Raw genomic sequence first — 20737 nt, forward strand, 5'->3', positions numbered from 1 at the left:
ATCCCATGTGACTGATGACGTCTCTGTTTGGTCCCCTCCCCCAACGACCCAACCAAGCGGTTATCGCATGCCAGTAGTGTTGTTACGACGAGTGATGGTACGTCAGCAAGCTACTGTGGGTTCAATATCATCAGCAGCCCTCACATGTCTGCCTGTTTGGGTAATGCAAGCATATTTCATGTTCTGCTCCACTCTCTCCCACCTCCCAACCTGTCCCAACACACGGTGCATCAGAATGCGAAGCATTGCTGCCGAGCAGTGCATACAGAGGGCGAGGGGCAGTAGCGCGCCTCTAAGTATCTTGCTATTGAAGCAGGTACACATTGTACAATGTGTACATTTCGCAGAAAATAGTGTGGAAATATGTATTAAATACTGAATGTCTATAAGCATTGTATTGATTAATTTCAATCGTATTATGTAGCACATATCATCCAACAAAAGCATTTTCACAAACACGATCAAGAGTGAAAGAATAAATAGCTTTTTCAAAGAGTAAATATATTTCCGTAATTCGCGTAATATTCTTCAAAACAATACGTATCTAGTACTACACATTGTCTAAAGCAGTCTTTATTGTTCCTCAAGGTTCAAGCTATGTCCTTACCGACTTTCATTGAAACCGGTTGAATGGGTTAGTAATAATAAATTTAAACGTCATGCATGATGCAGCCGTTTTTCACGCATCCCCTGTTTATGACACCTTATACTGTGTCCTGACCTGTGTCGTACAATGATATAATTTTGCAGATACATTCAGTAGTGTATGGGAAGACTGTCCGCAAAACGTATGACAAATACAATTAGTAGTAGAGAAATTATAAATTAAAACTTCATGGATGATGCGAAAATTAACAGCAGAAATGTAGTAAGTGATAACCTTTTTTTTCCTTTCGTCTTTTTTTGAAGGGTGTAAGCCACAAAAAATCTGTCCAAGATCTGAAATTATGTCTAACGTTCTTTGCAAGTCACTGAGTGCTCTAACTGGATTAATATAATCTGGGTATTCTCGCTTTGTAGCCTACATTTCTTTTTCACCCCCGTCCCCTTTGAAAGGTTAGTAGTCCTTACCCCCACACCGACCCTTTTCAGACACTAAATGCTTTGCGTACGAAGTTTAGTTGAAATTGGTACAATGGTTTTGGAGGAGATGTGAAACATAAATACATACATATAGTTTCATAATATGTACGGCTATCCTTTGTGTCGTGGTGCGATTTTGATGAAATAAAACTTGTACAGTGTGCCAAACTGTGCTCAAGGTACCTGTGAAAAACCCATGAAAATTCGTGTAGCAGTTTTGGAAATTAGAGTGTTCAGACAGACAGACGGACAGACCAGAACGCTGAAAAGTTTAAACCACGATATCTTTATCTCTTTTTTTTTCTTTTTTTTTTTTTTTTTTTCGTGGTACGAGTTTGATGAAGTGAACCCTACACTCTGCAGCAAACTACGCTTGAGCTACCTGCGAAAATTCTATGAAAATTCGTCTTGTAATTTTGGAGATTAACGAGTTCAAATACAAGAAGACAAAGACAGTATTAGGTACTTATTATTAGTAACGGATAGTAAAACGTAAGTGGTGCATAACATTATAAATACTACAGACATTTAAAATTTTTTTTTATTTTGTTCTGTTTTCAAAAACAGAAACGAAATGTGGGTCCGATTTTGGTTTTGGTTGGTCGGTTTGTAGAATAAAGGAAATAAACTACAAAGTTATCAGTCCCTTCTGGTTTCGGGTCCTGTCCTCCACGTTTCGCTGGCTTTATTTCTGTAGCTGCAGTCTCTGCCCAGCAAGTGTGTGTGTGTCCCGCAGGAGGTCGGTGCGGCTGACGGTGCTGCCTGCGCAGAACGGCACGACCAACATGTCCACGTCACACGGCGGCCTGCTCGAGGTGCACAGCTCCTTCAACAGCGTCGAGCAGGACGTGCACGACCGCGAACACGACCAACAGGTAAGCCGCGACCGTCGCTAACACCTACACTGTCCAGTCTCGTTAATGTGACCACCAGTGAAAAGCCCGAATAACCGACTTCTACAGCGCAGGCCGCCGCGATACGTGCAGGGGCTGGCCAGTGTGGTCGAGTGGTTCTAGGCGCTTCAGTCTGGAACCGCGTGACCGCTACGGTCGCAGGTTCGAATCCTGCCTCGGGCATGGATGTGTGTGATGTCCTTAGGTTAGTTAGGTTGAAGTAGTTCTAAGTTCTAGGGGACTGATGACCTCAGATGTCAAGTCCCATAGTGGTCAGAGCCAGCCTGCAGGAAGAGGGTCAGTGAGGCTCTGCATGATACTGACACGGATGTGAAGCCACGCGAACTCCAGTGCCGCGCTACGTTTCTCGGTTAAGGATCCACGGAGCGAACAGGGTGCTCCCACGGTTTCTCGATTGGGTATAAATCTGTGGCATTTGGTAGCCAGGGGAGCACTGCCAACTCACCCTGGCGGTCTTCGAACCACGCACATACACTGAAAGCTGTGTGACGTGCTGTGTTGTCCTGCTGATAGATGCCATCGTGACGAGGAGAAAAGAACTGCACGTAGGGGAGACCACAGTCCCCAAGGATAGATGCATACTTGTACTGATTCATTGTTCCTTCCAGAATGCCGTCCAGCCTGGGCCCTACCAACGATTGTTTCCCGGTGTCCGTTTCAGACGTTTCGTGTCAAACGTGCCAAGAGCCATCTTTTCGATGCAACCTGTCGCCACTCATTGGATGTACAGTTGCGCTACTGGCGTGCAAATTCCAACCTGCATCGCTGATGACAGCAGTCAGCACGGGTAGATGAACTGTGGACCAGCTGTGGAGGCCCACATACAACAATGTTCACAGAACGGTCACTGAGAAGGCACTGTAGGCAGCCTCGTGGTTCATTTGGGCGGTCAGTTGCTCAACAATTGCACTTCTATGCACGTATAGACATCTTCACAGCCGTTATTCACCCCTGTTATACAGTGTGTTACAAAAAGGTACGGCCAAACTTTCAGCAAACATTCCTGATACACAAATAAAGAAAAGATGTTATGTGGACATGTGTCCGGAAACGCTTAATTTCCATGTTAGGGCTCATTTCAGTTTCGTCAGTATGTACTGTACTTCCTCGATTCACCGCCAGTTGGCCCAATTGAAGGAAGGTAATGTTGACTTCGGTGCTTGTGTCGACATGCGGCTCATTGCTCTACGGTACTAGCATCAAGCACATCACTACGTAGCTTCAACAGGTTAGTGTTCATCACGAACGTGGTTTTGAAGTCAGCGCAATCTTTACAAATGCGGAGTTGCCAGATGCCGTTCTGATGTATGGATTAGCAGGGGCAATAGCCGTGGCGCGGTACGTTTGTATCGAGACAAATTTCCAGAACGAAGGTGTCCCGACAGGAAGACGTTCGAAGCAATTGATAGGCGTCTTAGGGAGCACGGAACATTCCAGCCTATGACTCGCGACTGGGGAAGGCCTAGAACGACGAGGACACCTGCAATGGACGAGGCAATTCTTTGTGCAGTTGACGATAACCCTAATGTCAGCGTCAGAGAAGTTGCTGCTGTACAAGGTAACGTTGACCACGCCACTGTACGGAGAGTGCTACGGGAGAACCAGTCGTTTCCGTACCATGTGAAGCGTGTGTAGGCACTATCAGCAGCTGATTGGCCTCCACGGGTACACTTCTGCGAACGGTTCATCCTACAATGTGTCAATCCTCATTTCAGTGCAAATGTTCTCTTTACGGGTGAGGCTTCATTCCAATGTGATCAAATTGTAAATTTTCACTATCAACATCTGTGGCCTGACGAGAATCCGCACGCAATTGTGCAATCACGTCATCAACACAGATTTTCTGTGAACGTTTGGGCAGGCATTGTTGGTGATGTCTCCATTGGGCTCCATGTTCTTCCACCTACGCTCAATGGAGCACGTTATCATGATTTCATACGGCATACTCTACCTGTGCTGCTAGAACATGTGCCTTTACAAGTACGACACAACATGTGGTTCATGCACGATGGAGCTCCTGCACATTTCAGTCGAAGTGTTCGTACGCTTCTCAACAACAGATTCGGTGACCGATGGATTGGTAGAGGCGGACCAATTCGGTAACCTCCACGCTCTCCTGACCTCAACCCTCTTGACTTTCATTTATGGGGGCAACAAAGTGTTTGAAGTCACGCTGGTACATTCTGTTGCTGTGTGTTTCCATTCTATGATTAATGTGATTTGAAGAGAAGTAATAAAATGAGCTCTAATATGGAAAGTAAGCGTTTCCGGACACAAGTCCACATAACACATTTTCTTTCTTTGTGTGTGAGGAATGTTTCCTGAAAGTTTGGCCGTACCTTTTCGTAACACCCTGTATCTGGCCGATGGAGCACCACACTTGCCTCTGCGTCACTTTTCGATAATGCCATTTTCCCAAGCACGGCGTGTTTCAAACGTGGCTGCATGTTGCAGGTGGACAGTTTAGAAACTTATCCATTATGGAGAAGTGTTGTAACCGCGACCGGAACGGCCGCGGGGTTGCCGTGAAGGAAAGCGAGGCGGGATCCACAGAGTGGCCTGCAAAGAGAGAGGACAGACACGAACAATGGAGGACCTTACGAACAACAACAACGTAGAAACTACAGAGTCAGAAGAAAACCTAACTAATCAATCACGTCCACTCGTACGCAATACGCTGTCTGAGGCGAGATGTCGATAGATGCAGGCCAAGGTTAGACTGACTGGCTGAGCGGGAGGCAGGCGCTAAATACACGATCGGGGAGCAGAGATTCGCCGCAGGGACCACGTGTTCCACTGTGGCGCCTGGCGCCCGCACATTGGAGGTGGGCCAGAGGCACCCGCCGCCACGGCGCGTCGGTGCAGACACCTCCAGGGGTCTTCGATGTCCACGCTGTCTGGGACAGATTCAAAATCCGCGGCGCGCAGTACCAGATCCCTCCCCCTGAAACTGGCGCGTAGGGGCGGAAACGCCCCGGACATTGCCGAGGTGGGCGGCAGTGGGAAGAAGAGCCGGCCTCGTCGGCCGCCGTTGACAGGTAGGAAGGGACGCCCGAGGTATCCGTGACGGCCGACCCAGAATCCGGGGCAGAGGAGAGAGTTCCCGACCCACCCGGGGGCAGGGAGGGCCAGCGGCCGACCCGGGGGTGATGGCAACCGGGGGCAGGGGCGGCGACTCGAGGACCACGTCCGTACCCGAAAGAGGTAGGGGGAGGGGGAGGCGGCAGCGCGATTCCCGCGGGGGCGCGCAGCCTGATCTGATTACGATGGCGGCACTCCTACCCTTTCGACGTCTGCACCGAAGTCACACGCCGCCCACGGGCTGCGAGGCCGTGGCGGGCGTACAACCCGCCTTGCGCCCGTACTCGCGGGCCCACACGGCCGCGCCGGGGGTGTAACGCCGAGAGGGCCAGGAGTGGCGGCGGGAGCGGGATGGCATCAGCCAATGGAGCAGGGTCCGCAGCTGTCGCCCGTGAAGGAGCTCTGCCAGACTACGTCCATCAATTGGCATCGTGCGATAGGCGCTCAAAAACAGGGAGAGGGCCAATGTGGTGGGAGATGTGCCGACCACCTTTGCCAACTTCTTAGGCTAGGCGCAAATTGAGACGCGTACAGCACGTGTGACGTGACACTGGACTACAGCGCGACACGCACGTGCCGCACGGGTCGCGCGGGTGCAGCGCATATTGCGACGCGTACACCGTACGTCGCACGCGCCGACTGGAGACGCTCTGCGCTGACTGAACCGAAGCGCGCGCAACCTGTTATCTCCCTCAAACGATTTTACAGAAACTATTCACTGAAAATATTTGATTTTTGCCTTACTTGTAGAGTTATATGTCAGCTTCGTGGAGAACTGCCCTTCATCTCGCTAATGACCATTCTTATTGTGATGTACACATTTTAGTGAGACACTACGGAAAACTTTAAAAGTTTGCAACGAAAATTAGGGATCGGTATGATTTTGCGTTTGGTGCGTATTACATCATGCGTTGCTGCAAATGAAATTTAGATAACATGTTCAATTTTTCTTTAGACTTGGGAGGAGGTCTATATCTGCCTCCGATCTCGAGAAAATGGATCCTACGTAGCGCGTTCACTTCCGATCTCACGCACGCGAGAATGAAATACTCTCAACATCTCTCATATCTCCTAAACCGTTCGAGACATCGAAACTAAAGTTTGGCGAATGATAGCACACAAGGAGGAGAGTGTTTTGCCAATTCCTAAACACACGGAACTTTCTTATCTACGGCGATATACCAATACTTATACTTCCCTTTTTATTTGTTTCACTCCAGTGACTAATTTTTTAAGAATCATCAACAGCTGGCGAAACAAGAGCTTCCTAGTATGAAAATAAACATGACATTTCTTCTTTTATGTTACTGCAAATCGACACTAAGAGGTTTTTCGTAAGCTATCGATCTCTGTGATGGCCAATTACTTGTTTAATGAGGCACTCCGTTTCGGAATTTCGGAATTCTGTCGCAATAGCTGCTGTGAGATGAGTTTGGCAAATTACTCTGTGACAAAGGAAGTACAATTAAACCAGTCACCAAGAGAAATGTGGCCGTTACTCACAAACGGTGATGCTTCTTCGAATTAGAAAAGATTAACAATTCACACAAAAACAGATTGCAGTTCTGTTGGAACTTTCGTGGAATGGCCGTAACCCATCGTCTTTTTAACACTGAGCGACTGGAACGGAAACTTACCAAAGGATTTTATTCCTTCTCTTGAACGGAGCAGTATTAAATTAATGACGAGCGTTCCTTCAGGCGGAATAATAGGCAAATGCCACATACTGGTTACTTACCTACGGCTTGCCAAACTGACAATGTGTGATCCTGAATAAAATAGTTGTTATTGAGAAAAATAAACAATTGTTCAAAATGTTCAAATGTGTGTGAAATCTTATGGGACTTAACTGCTAAGGTCATCAGTCCCAAAGCTTACACACTACTTGACCTAAATTGTCCTAAGGACAAACACACACACCCATGCCCGAGGGAGGACTCGAACCTCCGCCGGGACCAGCCGTACAGTCCATGACTGCAGTGCCTTGACCGCTCGGCTAATCCCGCGCAATAAACAATTGATCTGTCGCGCAACACAATGGTCAGTGTGTTGCCAGCAGCGGAGGATAATGCGCGCGACAGGACTGCACAAGCTAGACATGTGTGCCTTGTGAGCTGGAGTTCGAAAAACATTGTCATGAAAGTAGATCTGCCTTTCTCAGCAGTACATTTCAACAAATTAAATATATCTAAGCTTAACACTCGTTTAGGATATTCCTACTTTCGTAATAATACCGACCATTTTCTTCATTTGTATAGCCTGTTGTATAATTAGTTTATTAATGCTGATAATGTGCATGCAACAATTGAAATGCTTTTTCTCATCACGGCGAACCAATTAAAACATTGTTATTTGAGACTGCTTTTCGACTGTTTCTAGCTTGTAGTGGAAATGTGATGTTCACATGCATGTAGTACAGTGTGTCGTATTACAAAATGGCTCTGAGCACTATGGGACTTTACTGCTGTGGTCATCAGTCCCCTAGAACTTAGAACTACTTAAACCTAACCTAAGGACATCACACACACCCATGCCCGAGGCAGGATGCGAATCTGCGAGCGTAGCGGTCGGTCGAATTACATTATTACATCCATATCAGAGTAATGACATTGAGACTTCAATACTTCAAATCTTGGACGCTTTTTACCAGGAGCACAAAGGGTCACATCTATGGAAATTATACCTTTCTAAATTTTTATAACAGATAGTACGGTTACGACAGCGTACTAGGCAGCGAGAAGATAACCTTGTTTTACTTTCCTACCTTGATTCTTAATCACATGATTTTATAATATTCCTTGCTTCCTTATTCACTACCCTCTGTCCCTTCTTGCGATCTGAAAACATCACGGAGGCATATGGTGCAATTCCAGCGGCTGAAGTATACGTACTTCTTGACAGAAGAAAAACAAAACAAAATTATGCAGATATAAACAACAGGAAAGTATAACGTGCTAACGAAGAAAGTTGGAGCGTTTAAATGGCGAAAAACGAAACACTACCCAAAGGCAATAAAATTCAGTACACAGTAAGGGAAAATTTATCGTATTGGCAATACTACCACTGCTGATATGCGCCGTTCCGATGTGAACATATGGCCGGGCTACTTTTCCGCTCCCCGCCTCAAATTTCCCACGGTGCTAGCGAGGCAAGCGCGACGCGCGGCGCGAGAAACTGTGCCTCAACCACAACGGCGCGCGACCTGGCGCAGGCGCGTGTCGCGTCCCAGTCGCGTCGCGTCGCAATTTGCGCAGCCCCACTTGAACCTGTGATGTAAAAACGCGCACTGCGCTGCGTCACGCCACACGCGCTACACACGCCTCAATTTGCGCCTAGCCTAGAGGTATAAACAATGTGCTGTTCGCAGCCATCGGCATCTCGATACACGAGGATGATCCCAATACCGTATGCCGAGGCATCAGCCACCACAAACCGAAGGCCGGTCTGGAGAGAAGGGAGTAAGGCATAGCCTTTAAACGGAGAAAAGCCTGGTCACAGGCAGGAGTCCCATCAAAAGGCGCCCCTTTGCGACGCAAGTTATTGAGGGGTTGAGCAACGGAGGCAGCCTGAACTTTAAGTAATAAGTAACACCTGGAGGTCAGGTAAGTCCTTGGGACGAGGAGGGGCCTCAATGGGCGTGACATTGCGACCCGAAGGGCGAGTGTCGTCTTGGCTAAGCCAGTGGCCTAAGTATTCCACTTCCGGTTGAAAAAGAAAATAACACTTTCCCAGCCGACAGCGTAAACCAGCAGACTGCAGAGTACGAAACAGGGCGCTGAGGTTTTGCAAATGTTCCTGGCGGAAACACCCGGTGACCGAGATGTCATCCAGATAATTCATGCAGGCGGGGGATAGGCTGCGTAAGCTGCTCCAGGAACCGCTGGAAAATCAATAATTGAAGAAGTCTTAATCGCATTTATTATTATTATACGGCCAACCGGTTTCGACCCGACGTAGGGGCCATCTTCTGGGCGTTTACTCCATTGGTAAAGGAAACTAGTTGATAGTTTGCTGCCGTTATGTAGACAGGAGTGACACCACCAGCAGTCGACCAATGGAAGATGGCCCCTAAGTCTTAAATTCCTGGGATTACAACTTGATAATAAATTCAGTTGGGAAGAGCACACCACAGAACTGCAGAAACGCCTTACCAAAACTGTATTTGCAATTCGAGTGTTAGCAGACATAGGCGACATAAAAATGAAAAACCTTGCATACTTTGCCTACTTTCATTCCATAATGTCATATGGTATAATATTTTGGGGCAACTCTTCAAGTCAAACATAAGTTTTTCAGAGTCCAAAAGCGTGTAATACGTATTATTTGTGGAGTAAATTCACGGACGTCCTGTAGAAACCTCTTCAAAGAACTGGGTATACTAACTACTGCCTCTCAGTATATTTACTCATTAATGAAATTTGTCCTAAATAATATATCTCTTTTTCCAACAAACAGCTCAGTTCATACATACAATACCAGGAACAAAAATGATCTGCACAAGGACTTAAAAGCACTTACTTTAGTTCAAAAAGGGGTCCACTACTCAGGAACACTCATCTTCAATAATTTGCCAGTAAACATAAAAAATTTAGTTACAAATAAAGATCAGTTTAAAAGGAGCCTGAAAGACTTACTAGTGGCCAACTCATTCTACTCCATTGACGAATTTTTTAATAGAAACAAATGATGTATTGTATATATTCACACTATTAGTATTGTAATTTCAGCTTTTAAAAAAGCTGACATGTTCCACATCCATGAGGATCTCCTCAGCACGGATCTATGGAACGAAAAACTAATCTAATCTAATGTAATCTCGGGTTGAAACCGGTTGGCCGTATAATAACAATAAATGCGATTAAGACTGTTCTTGAATTATTGATTAATCATACTAATCGCTGCTTCTCTCCACAACCATTTTGTCCAAATAACCGCTGGAAAATGGCCGGCGCCAAAGAGACACCAAAGGGAAGGCACTTGTTTAACTCGTAAGACGTGTCGATAATGACGACGTCCTGCGACACGGCATCCATGAGTAACTGGTGGTATGCCTCAGCTAGGTCGATGTTGAAAAAGTACGCGCCCCCGGCTAGCTCGGCGAGAAGGCTCTCCTGTCGGGGAATGGGGTAACTGTCGACGAGGGACCGAGCACTGACCGTAGCGCCGAAGTCCCCACGCAGCCGAAGGGACCCACTCGGTTCCCGTACGACCACCGACGGTGTCGCCCGGGCACCGTATGCCACAGGCTCCAGGACGCCAGCGCCCTGGAGCCGACCGAGTTCCCGCTCGACCGCCGGCAGTAAGGCCGCCGGAAGGGGCCGCGCCCGAAACAAGCGAGGCTGCGCGCCCAGCCGAAATGCGATGTGCGCCCGAAAATCGGAAGCACATCCGAGATCCGTAGCAAACGACGACGCAAAAGCAGAGCACAGATCGTCCGGGTCCCGAAAAGGAACGGCCATGGAAATGACTTTAACTTCGTCGAAAATTGAAAAGCCAAACAGTTGAAACCCATGCGGGCCAAAAATATTCGAAACCGACGCACGGTCGACGAGAAATAGGGTAAGGAGCCGGGGAACACGCTCGTACGTCGCCTGGACGACGAACGGCGCTCGAAGGGGAACGGAACCGTCTCCGTAGGCGACCCAACGCGGAGAGGGAGGTGACAACTCAGGAGAGCCCGGGCGGGCATATGTCGTCATATTGATCGGGTAGACGGTGGCCGCAGTGTCGACCTCAGAAGTGACTCCTCAGTGAAAAGGCGGAGCGCGAGGAAAAGCTTCTGCGGGACGACTCGCAAGGGGAGGCCACGGCGTTTGGAACACGGATTCACTGCAAACTTCCTACACTCGTAGTATTCCACGAGGACACAAAATGTGTGAGCAGTAGCGCGTACTTCACCAAGCGTTACTGAGAAAATCGCAACATAATATTTCGGTCGTCAAATATACAGGGTGTCACAAAAAGGTACGGCCAAACTTTCAGGAAACATTCCTCACACACAAATAAGGAAAAGATGTTATGTGGACATGTGTCCGGAAACACTTACTTTCCACGTTAGAGCTCATTTTAGTTTCGTCAGTATGTACTGCACTTCCTCGATTCACCGCCATAATTTCATACGGGATACTCTACCTGTGCTGGTAGAACATGTGCCTTTACAAGTACGACACAACATCTGGTTCGTGCACGATGGAGCTCCTGCACATTTCAGTCGAAGTGTTCGTACGCTTCTCAACAACAGATTCGGTGACCGATCGATTGGTAGAGGCGGACCAATTCCGTGGCCTCCACGCTCTCCTGACCTCAACCCTCTTGACTTTCATTTATGGGGGCATTTGAAAGCTCTCGTCTACGCAACCCCGGTACCAAATGTAGAGACTCTTCGTGCTCGTATTGTGGACGGCTGTGATACAATACGCCATTCTCCAGGGCTGCATCAGCGCATCAGGGATTCCATGCGACGGAGGCTGGATGCATGTATCCTCGCTAACGGAGGACATTTTGAACATTTCCTGTAACAAAGTGTTTGAAGTCACGCTGGCACGTTCTGTTGCTGTGTGTTTCCATTCCGTGATTAATGTGATTTGAAGAGAAGTAATAAAATGAGCTCTAACATGGAAAGTAAGTGTTTCCGGACACATGACCACATGACATATTTTCCGTCTTTGTGTGTGAGGAATGTTTCCTGAAAGTTTGGCCGTACCTTTTTGTAACACCCTGTATACATGTGTTTGCGTGTGTGTGTGTGTGTGTGTGTGTGTGTGTGGCCATATTTACCACAAAGCGCCGGCAGCCGAGTGGTGGCGGCACGGTAGCTCAGCGTGCTCGGTCAGAGGGCTACGTGCCCTCTGTAATAAAAAAAAACTGAGTGAATCGATCAACGAACTTATACGGACGTCTTACGACGTCCGCCCGGAGCAGATGCAACGAGCAAAAGTGAACACAACGAGAGTCATCATACGAAGCCTCCTGGTGGAACTCCAGTCGAGAGGCGACCACGTGGCATCGTTCGGAATAATAGTTCGTCAGCAAAAGTCATATCTCCTGGAAAGAGAGAGAGCCGCAGGAAACGACAACGGTGCCAACTTGCGGAGCGGAAAGAACGTGTCCGGGGACGACCGAGACAGGAACAACGACCGCTGCGAGGAGTCATCCGTGACTTGAAAAGCCGTGAAATGTTGTTTCAGTCGATGTTAAGTACGTTTCCCAGTCTTCTTTAGCGTCATTAAATGGAGGTAACGACGGCGGACGTGGGAAAGCATCTGACCCCCGAGGACTCGGAAGCTGTTGTGGCAGTGCGTCCCTAGCATCGACTATCCATAAGGAATAGCAGTGACTGCTGTAAGATGTCTAACTGGAGCTGCTGCTGTTGCTCCAGCAGACAAACCAACTTCGCCTCCGTGCGAACAACGACCGCCGGTCACCTCGTCGCCAAGAATGCAGCCGCGACCGGAACGGCCGCGGGGTCGCCGTGAACGAAAATGCGGTGGGACCCACGGGGCGGTCCGTGAACAACAACACAAACGGGTAATGTCTGTATTCACTGGAAGTATTGTGGGCTTCTTAAAGACCCAGCTCTGGGCTGCGGAATGAAATTCGACCCAACAGTAGAAACTGCGAACTATTGTAGAATGTACGTGCTTGTAAGTAGTGGAAGATGATGTAAAAATCTGTGTTACTAAATGGCAGGCTGTCAGCAAACGTCTAAGTATACGGTTTAGCTTGCCACGTATGTGAGTGGATCGAAGTTAAATAATAAAAAGCAATACTATGTCCTCCATGGTGAAAGATCGTCAGAGACAGGGGTATCAACAGGAGTGGTCCCAGGGAAGTGCGATAGAATTGCTCTTATTCTCTGTACACAGGTTGTTAGTGGTACAAGTGCAGAAATTTTTATCGGTTACGGAAGACAGTGTACTCAACATCATATCAGTATTTACTTCATTTCCAGACTAGTAACTACAGCTACTAGGAGTGGCAGACTAACAGTTATACCTATTAGCAGTAATTCGTTCTTAGGCCTCAAGAGCAAGCGACTGATAATTATTTTCCCCTGGGCAGCAGGTCAGATTTCGAAACATGCACGCAAAGCGGTATATTGACAGGTGTAGTTCACTTAATGGTGCAGTTATGGCTGCAGAAAACATCAGGTACTACCAGGGTCGTTCAATAAGTAATGCCCCACATTTTTTTTTCTAAGAGCATATTTATCGTTAATAGTCAGAATATGGTGACAATATACATCAATATGTCTTGTCCACGTCCTATTCCCTGCTGGTAAAAGCTCTTGTCCTGTAGGCATAGTCATGTTTTCACTGCAAGACTGACAATCGCCATTTTCAAAGTGTGTTACCCATAGAGAATCTTTAAGCTCCAACATTTCAGACGAAATGGCCTTTCTTTGGATACGTGTGCATTCGTGGAACCCATCGTGAGCATCTCTTTGAGTATGCGAGAGTCTCGATCGTTGTGGACGCACTTCCAGTGCTGACCGGCAACTGCAGGGCCTGACTGCCACACCTGACATGTTGCAGCGAGTTGATGCTTTCATTCGCGAAGACGGGCGCATTACGACTCGAGAAAACATTTTGAGGATGATGAGGAGGTGATTCACACAGTGAAGCACTGGCTCCGCCACCTGGACAAGGATCGTACAGACAGAGCATACACGCCCTTGTTTTCCACTGGAGGAAGACCATAGAACAGGACGGAGATTACGTGGAAAAATAGGGCATGTAGATAAAACACCAGTCTTTCATGTGTGCAATTCTCATTATTTTCAACACAGAATTGTTGAAGAAAAAATGCGTTGCATTAGTTTCTGGGCAACTCTCGTAGTTTAGTTTTTACCTCGTGGACTCATCCTCCCACCACAGGAATCTGTTTCGCAATTCCCGTGTACTGGTTTGAATCCACTGATCTTACGTTTTTAACTTCTTCACTTCAGTTGTAAATGGCTTTCCCTATGGATCGGTAGAGGGATGTGTGTATTTTTTTAGATTGTTACCGATAAGTTACTTTACAATGAGGTAACAAAAGTCATGAGAGGTATGCACAAATACAGGTGGCACTATAGTTCAATTCTTTTATCTTGGCGGCTCGCGCATGCCCGCCCAGACGCGGGAGATTGCTGCGTTGCCAGTTGCAAACGACGCACGCGCCAATAGAAGCAGCGCCATAGTATAGCATGGTTCGCAAGCTTACGTGTAGGGGGGAGCGCGCAGTTCATGAAGTAAAGCCACCACGGCCGCATTAACCCTTTCGCTGCTACAGAGACGTGCTCCCTGCATTCCGCGCTGTGGGCGATTTTGTCACTGCACTGCTCGCCTGTGCAGACACATTGTGTTCCGACTGCTTTGACACTCTTTTATCATTCCATTCCACAAAAACTATTTGGCTCAAAAATTAGATTTTTACCTATCTTCTTGACTGATACCTTCCCCCCATAAATGACTTAATTTTGTTTCGATGTTCAACGCAGTTATTATGCAGCATTAAATATAGTAAAACATTGCACGAAATTTTGAAGAGTTTGCAGAGGTAAAGTCCATAGAGTATGCTTTCCGGATGGTCGATTTTAGTTGCCACAATGTTGAGAATGAAATGTGGACAAGATACCTATATATTTCATTTAATTTAAGTACCACATAAGTGTCGTATGTAATATTGAAAATATTCCACCTTTCGCGACTGTAACAAAAGTTTTAGTTACACTGGGCACGTTTGTCTTTATTTTAAAGCACTTCAATCAATCAAAAGGAAGTAGACAAAATACATTAAACAAAACTGTGGACTTACAAAAACATTAGGACTTGTATATACCGTCTGTCAGTGAAGTGCTCAGAGCTATGTCAAATATAATTTTGTGTGTGGCACACATAAACAGCATTTATTTGCTAAAACACTGATGAGCCAACACAAACGTTGAATATTGTGCTACCGCAGCACAAAACTACGAAAGGTGACTTGGCAATGGAGGACACAAAATACAGTCCTCTTATGATGCTTCAAAAGAGAGAAATGCGTCTGGTCTACATAAGTCGCTTATTACAGTTGCAGATGAGGGATATATTTCAATACCATTGGTAAAACTACGACTGTGGAACAAAAACAAGAAATAGAACATGAATACCAATGTGTATGTGCCATACCTTTCACCGATGGAAGTGCTTTAAAATAAAGCCAAACGCGCCATGTGTAAATAAAACTTTTATTACAGTCGCGAAAGACGGAATATTTCTCAATATTACATACGACACCTATGTGGTACTTAAATGTGATATTGTTATACAGTAAATATTATATGAAATTTAGGTATCTTGTCCACATTTCATTCTCAACATTGTGGCAACTAAAATCGACCATACGGAAAGCATACGCTATGGACTTTTACCTCTGCAAACTCTTCAAAATTTCGTGCAACGGTTTACTACATTTAATGCTGCACATCAAAACAAAATTTAGTCATTTATGGGGGGAAGGTATCAGTCAAGAAGGCGTGTAAAAATCTAATGTTTGGGCCAAATGGTTTTTGTGAAATCGAATGATAAGAGTGTCAAAGGAGTGGGTACACCATGTGTCTGCACAGGCGAAAAGTGCAGTGATGACAAAATCGCGCACAGCGCGGAATGCGGGGAGCACGTGTCTGCAGCAGCGAAAAAGTTAATGAAGAGGCAAAGCACTAGAAATTTCATTCAAACGAATAAAATTCGTGAAGTAAGGCACTCCAATATTGTTTTTAAATAAAGAAAATATTAAGCACCACACAAGGTTTGAATTCATGACCTTTAACTTGGGAGCCCAACACCTTAACCGTTCCGCTACCGCAGTTCATCAAACAGTTTAATTCCATAAGGACTCTAACATCTCACGCAACTACTTATAAACACTGTTGGTATGACTATGAATTACTCACGCTTCGTCGAAGTACAATAGGAAATAAACAATTACCGCTGTTCTTTATTGCGAAAAGCAGTTCGTGAGATTGAAACAAACAGCTTTCCTTGCTATCGCCTGAATTAGGAGTCTTATTGCTTGTTTGGTTTAATTAATTAATAGAATATGAAGCAATTGGTATAAAGAATGCTTTTTCCAAACTTTCTATAAAAGAAAGTCTGCTATCAAGACATTGCTTTTGTTCTATTACTTTATTTATGACTGAACGTTTCTAAAACTGAAGACACTCGTCCATGCTCTGCACTGCAGTCGAGATCTGGCAACGTCGTTCTCTGTTCATTGGCTGACTGTGTTTTGTGACGTCAGATGCGCAGAACGAACCTAAACTCGGCCGCCAAGATATATGACGCGCACTTTAGTACCGCATACGCAACGTATACGACGGCAGTGCATTGGCGGAGCTATCATTTGTGCTCAGGTGATTCATGTGAAAAGGTTTCTGATGTGGTTATGGTTCCTCCATGATTATGGCCCCACCATAGTTGGAGCTAGAAGCATGTTCCATTTCGGAAATCGTTAGAGATCCACCGTGTCAAGAGTGTGTCAAGAATACCGAATTTCAGGCATTACGTCTCACCACGGACAATGCTGTGGTCGACAGCCTTCACTTAACGACCGAGAGCAGCAGCATTTGTGTAGAGTTGTCAGTGCTAACAGACAAGCAATACTGGTGAAATAACCCCAAACACCGACGTCGGAGGTACGACGAACATACCTGCTAGGACAGTGTGGCGAAATATGCGATTAAGAGGCTATGGCAGCAGACGACCGATGCCAGGGACTTCACTAACAGCATATCGCCTGCAGCGCCTCTCCTGGGCTGTTAACCATATCACTTGAGCCCAAGATGACAGGAAAACCGTGGCATGGTGAGATGAGTCCCAATTTCAGTTGGTAAGAGCTGATGGTAGGGTTCAAGTGGGCCGCAGACCACACGAAGCTGTGCAAATTGGTGCTGGCTCCGTAATGGGTCGGACTGTGTCTACATGGAATGGATTGCGTCCTGTGGCCAAACTGAACGGATCATTGACTCGAAATAGTTATGTTAGGCTACTTCTAACCATTTGCAAGCGTTCATGGACTTTTTGTTCAAAAACAATGATGAAAGTTTTACGGAGGGCCGGCTGCTGTGGTGGAGGGGTCCTAGGTGCTTCAGTCTGGGACCACGTTGCTTCTACGGTCGCAGGTTCGAATCCTGCCTCAGGCACAGATGTGTGTGATGTCCTTAGGTTAGTTGGGTTTAAGTAGCTCTAAGTTCTAGGGGACTGATGAGGGGGTTGGGGTTGGGTTGTTTCATGGAGAAGACCAGACAGCGAGGTCATCGGTCTCATCGGACTAGGGAAGGATGGGGAAGTAAGTCGGCCGTGCCCTTTTAAAGGAACCATCCCAGCATTTGCCTAAGGCGATTTAGGGAAATCACGGAAAACCTAAATCAGGATGGCCGGACGCGGGATTGAACCGTCATTCTCCCGAATGCGAGTCCAGTGTACTAGCCACTGCGCCACCTCGCTCGGTGTGACTGGTGATCACAGATGTTAAGTCCCATAGTGCTCAGAGCCATTTGAACCACTTTTTGAAGTTTTATGGATGACAATGTGCCATGTCACCGGGCCACAATTGTTCGCAATCGGTTTTGGAAATTTGTGGTAAGGTCTTATGGGACCAAACTGCTGAGGTCATCAGTCCCTAAGCTTACACACTACTTAATCTAACTTAAACCAACTTACGCTAAGGACGACACATACGCCCATGCCGCAATTGGTTTGAAGAACATTGTGGAAAATTCGAGTTAATGGTTTGGTCACCTAGATCGACTGACGTAAATCTCATCGAACGTTTATGGGACGCAATCGAGAGGTCAGTTTGTGAAAAAAGTCCTGCATTGGCCACACATTCGCAATTATGGACAGCTCTACAGGTGGTTCTTGTTCTATACTACTGTGGCGCAGTGTGTGCCTGGCTGTGATAGCTTTCCATCTGCTCCTGCAAGCTCAGTACTAACATTTTGTTACTGGAGCTCAAATAGTACTACGAGGTCTTGTTACTGAATTTTAGTAAACTTCGTCGAGACGCAGGATGAGATTTTTGTTGGTACATTTCTTGGTTTTTTACGTTAAGTCTGATTATATTGTGGGTTCTGGATCAAAAAAATGGTTCAAATGGCTCTGAACACTATGGGACTTAGTCCCCTAGAACTTAGAACTAACTAACCTAAAGACATCATACACATCCATGCCCGAGGCAGGATTCGAACCTGCGACCATTGCGGTCACGCAGTTCCAGACTGAAGTGCCTAGAACCGCTCGGCCACACCGGCCGGCGGTTCTGGATCGATTTTTCGGATATGTTGATGGCACAACTCAACCTATTTACAATTCCACAGTACAGTCATTTGGCGCACTACTATTATTTCGACAGTAATGTTGGACCTCATATAAACCCCCATATTTATGACTTGGAAAGTAAGGTCCAATCGGTCCCTAAATGGAAACCACAGTCAAAATCCGATGAAGCTTTGCACAGATGTGTTGGTCAGTGTGTCCGGTGTCTCCACTGATAGCAGCAAGTCGCTCTTTTCAGTTCTGAGTGCACAGTGTGCAAGTACAAATGCCTAGAAAATAGTGTCTCCCGACAACTGTGAGTGGATGTGAGAGATTTCGCCTGATTCCACGGAGCCAGCGCAACATAACTATCGAGCATTTCGTTTTTCGTGGCAATTCTCGGCCGCACACTGCAGAAGAAATGAGGACACACCTGCAGCGTTTTCAGTGGGAGGTGTTTGATCACCCACCATAGAGCCCAGGCGTCTCTGCTACCATGAGTCGCTGGCTGAAGACATTTTGGCACAGACAACGCGCTGCAGAAGCGTAGAGAAAGTACAGGCGGCTGTTTGCTACGATGAGGGTACTGGAAAGTTAGTCTAAATGTCTATATCAGCCGGCCGCGGTGGTCTAGCGGTTCTAGGCGCTCAGTCCGGAACCGCGCGACTGTTACGGTCGCAGGTTCGAATCCTGCCTCGGGCATGGATGTGTGTGATGTCCTTAGGTTAGTTAGGTTTAAGTAGTTCTAAGTTCTAGGGGACTAATGACCACAGATGTTGAGTCCCATAGTACTCAGAGCCATTTTTATATCTATATCAGAGCAACGACTATGAAGGAAAATAGTTAGGAGGTGTAGCTGATTGTTGCAAATAAAACATTTATTTTCAAAGTGCTTTCCATTTCGTGACTGATCGGACCGTACTTTCCGAATAACACTCGTGTTTTATGTATTTCTTTATTATCGCCATTATTGGTGATGGGGGAATATTCTGATTTTTAACTGACATTTCCCTTCTCTATTCAGCTACCCACCTGAAGATTTGGCTTTAAGCTACGAAACCGTTTGTGATTCCAAATAAAGGATCTTACAAACAATTGCTTGCGGTTTTCACAAGATGTACATTCACATCTGCTGTTGCTCTGAACATGAAGTTGTTTGCAACCGGCATGGACAACTGCCAGAACAAACAGACAGGTTCCGATGCCAGGGGTGTACATCTCATATACGAGGTGTGTTCAATAAGTAATACAACATATTTTTTCCTCGGACATTTCGGTTAAAAATACAAAATTGCCGTGGGACATCATGGAATATTCTCGCTTCAGCCGCTGTGATTTCATGAAGTTCCTATATGTGGCGGCACTATACATAGCTTCAAAATGGAATGTATAATGGAGGTGTGTTCTGAAAAGAGAACCGTCATTGATTTCTTTGGGCGAAAAACCAGAGCATCGCAGATATCCATAGTGCTTGCAGAATGTCTACAGAAATCTGGTAGTGAACAAAAGCACAGTGAGTCGTTGGGCAAAGCGTCTGCCATCATTCGCACAAGGCCGTGTGAACCTGTCCAGTCTCCAGCATGCTGTTACTCCTGCAATGTTGGAACGTATGAACACTCTCATTCGAGGTGACTGACAGATCGCAATCAAACACCTCACTGCTCAACTGGACATCTCTGTTGATAGTGCTGACTTAGTTATCCACCAGATGGGGGTACGCAAACATGTGTGCCCGCTGGAATCCTCACTGCCTTGAACTTAGTGAGGATGATCGTGACAATTTTTTGTTGAACAGCATCACAGGTGATGAAACATGGGTTCATCACTTTGAACCAGAAATAAAATGGCAATCCATGGAGTAGCACCACACCATCCCCCCTTTGAAGAAAAAGTTCAAAGTGCGCCCTCAACTGGTAAAGTCATGGCAATGGTCTTCTGGAACTATGAAGGGGATTATCATGTTTTGCCGCCTGCGTGCGCCGAGCGGTTCTAGGTGCTTCAGTCCAGGCTACGGTTGCAGGTTCGAATCCAGCCTTGGGCATGGATGAGTGTGATGGCCTTAGGTTAGCTAGGTTTAAGTAGTTCTAAGTTCTAGGGGACTGATGACCTCAGACGTTAAGTCCCATAGTGCTCAGAGCCATTTGAACCGTTTATCTTGTTTGATGTCCTCCCTCGTGGTGCAACAGTCAAGTCTGAAGTGTATTTTGCTACTCTCAGTAAACTGAAGAAACAACTTCATCGTTTGTCATCACAAAAATCCAAATGGATTTCTCCTTCTGCATGATAATGCAAGATCTCAACAAGTCTCTGCACCTGAAAGGAGCTCACAAAACTTCATTGGACTGTCCTTCCTCATCCACCCACCTTCCAGCTTACATCTGT

At 46.3% G+C, this 20737-nt stretch overlaps 1 protein-coding gene across 1 annotated transcript in view; it reads left to right on the forward strand.

Moving 5' to 3' along the window:
• The window catches only part of LOC124717205, a 64583-nt gene that overhangs the window by 36664 nt on the left and 7182 nt on the right, over positions 1-20737 (forward strand). The window contains exon 5 of the mRNA XM_047243984.1: positions 1820-1958. Coding sequence (XP_047099940.1) covers positions 1820-1958 — 139 coding nt within the window. The remainder of the gene's footprint in view (positions 1-1819; positions 1959-20737) is intronic.

This window comes from Schistocerca piceifrons, chromosome 9, assembly GCF_021461385.2.
Source record: "Schistocerca piceifrons isolate TAMUIC-IGC-003096 chromosome 9, iqSchPice1.1, whole genome shotgun sequence".
In the NCBI taxonomy this organism is placed as follows: domain Eukaryota; kingdom Metazoa; phylum Arthropoda; class Insecta; order Orthoptera; family Acrididae; genus Schistocerca; species Schistocerca piceifrons.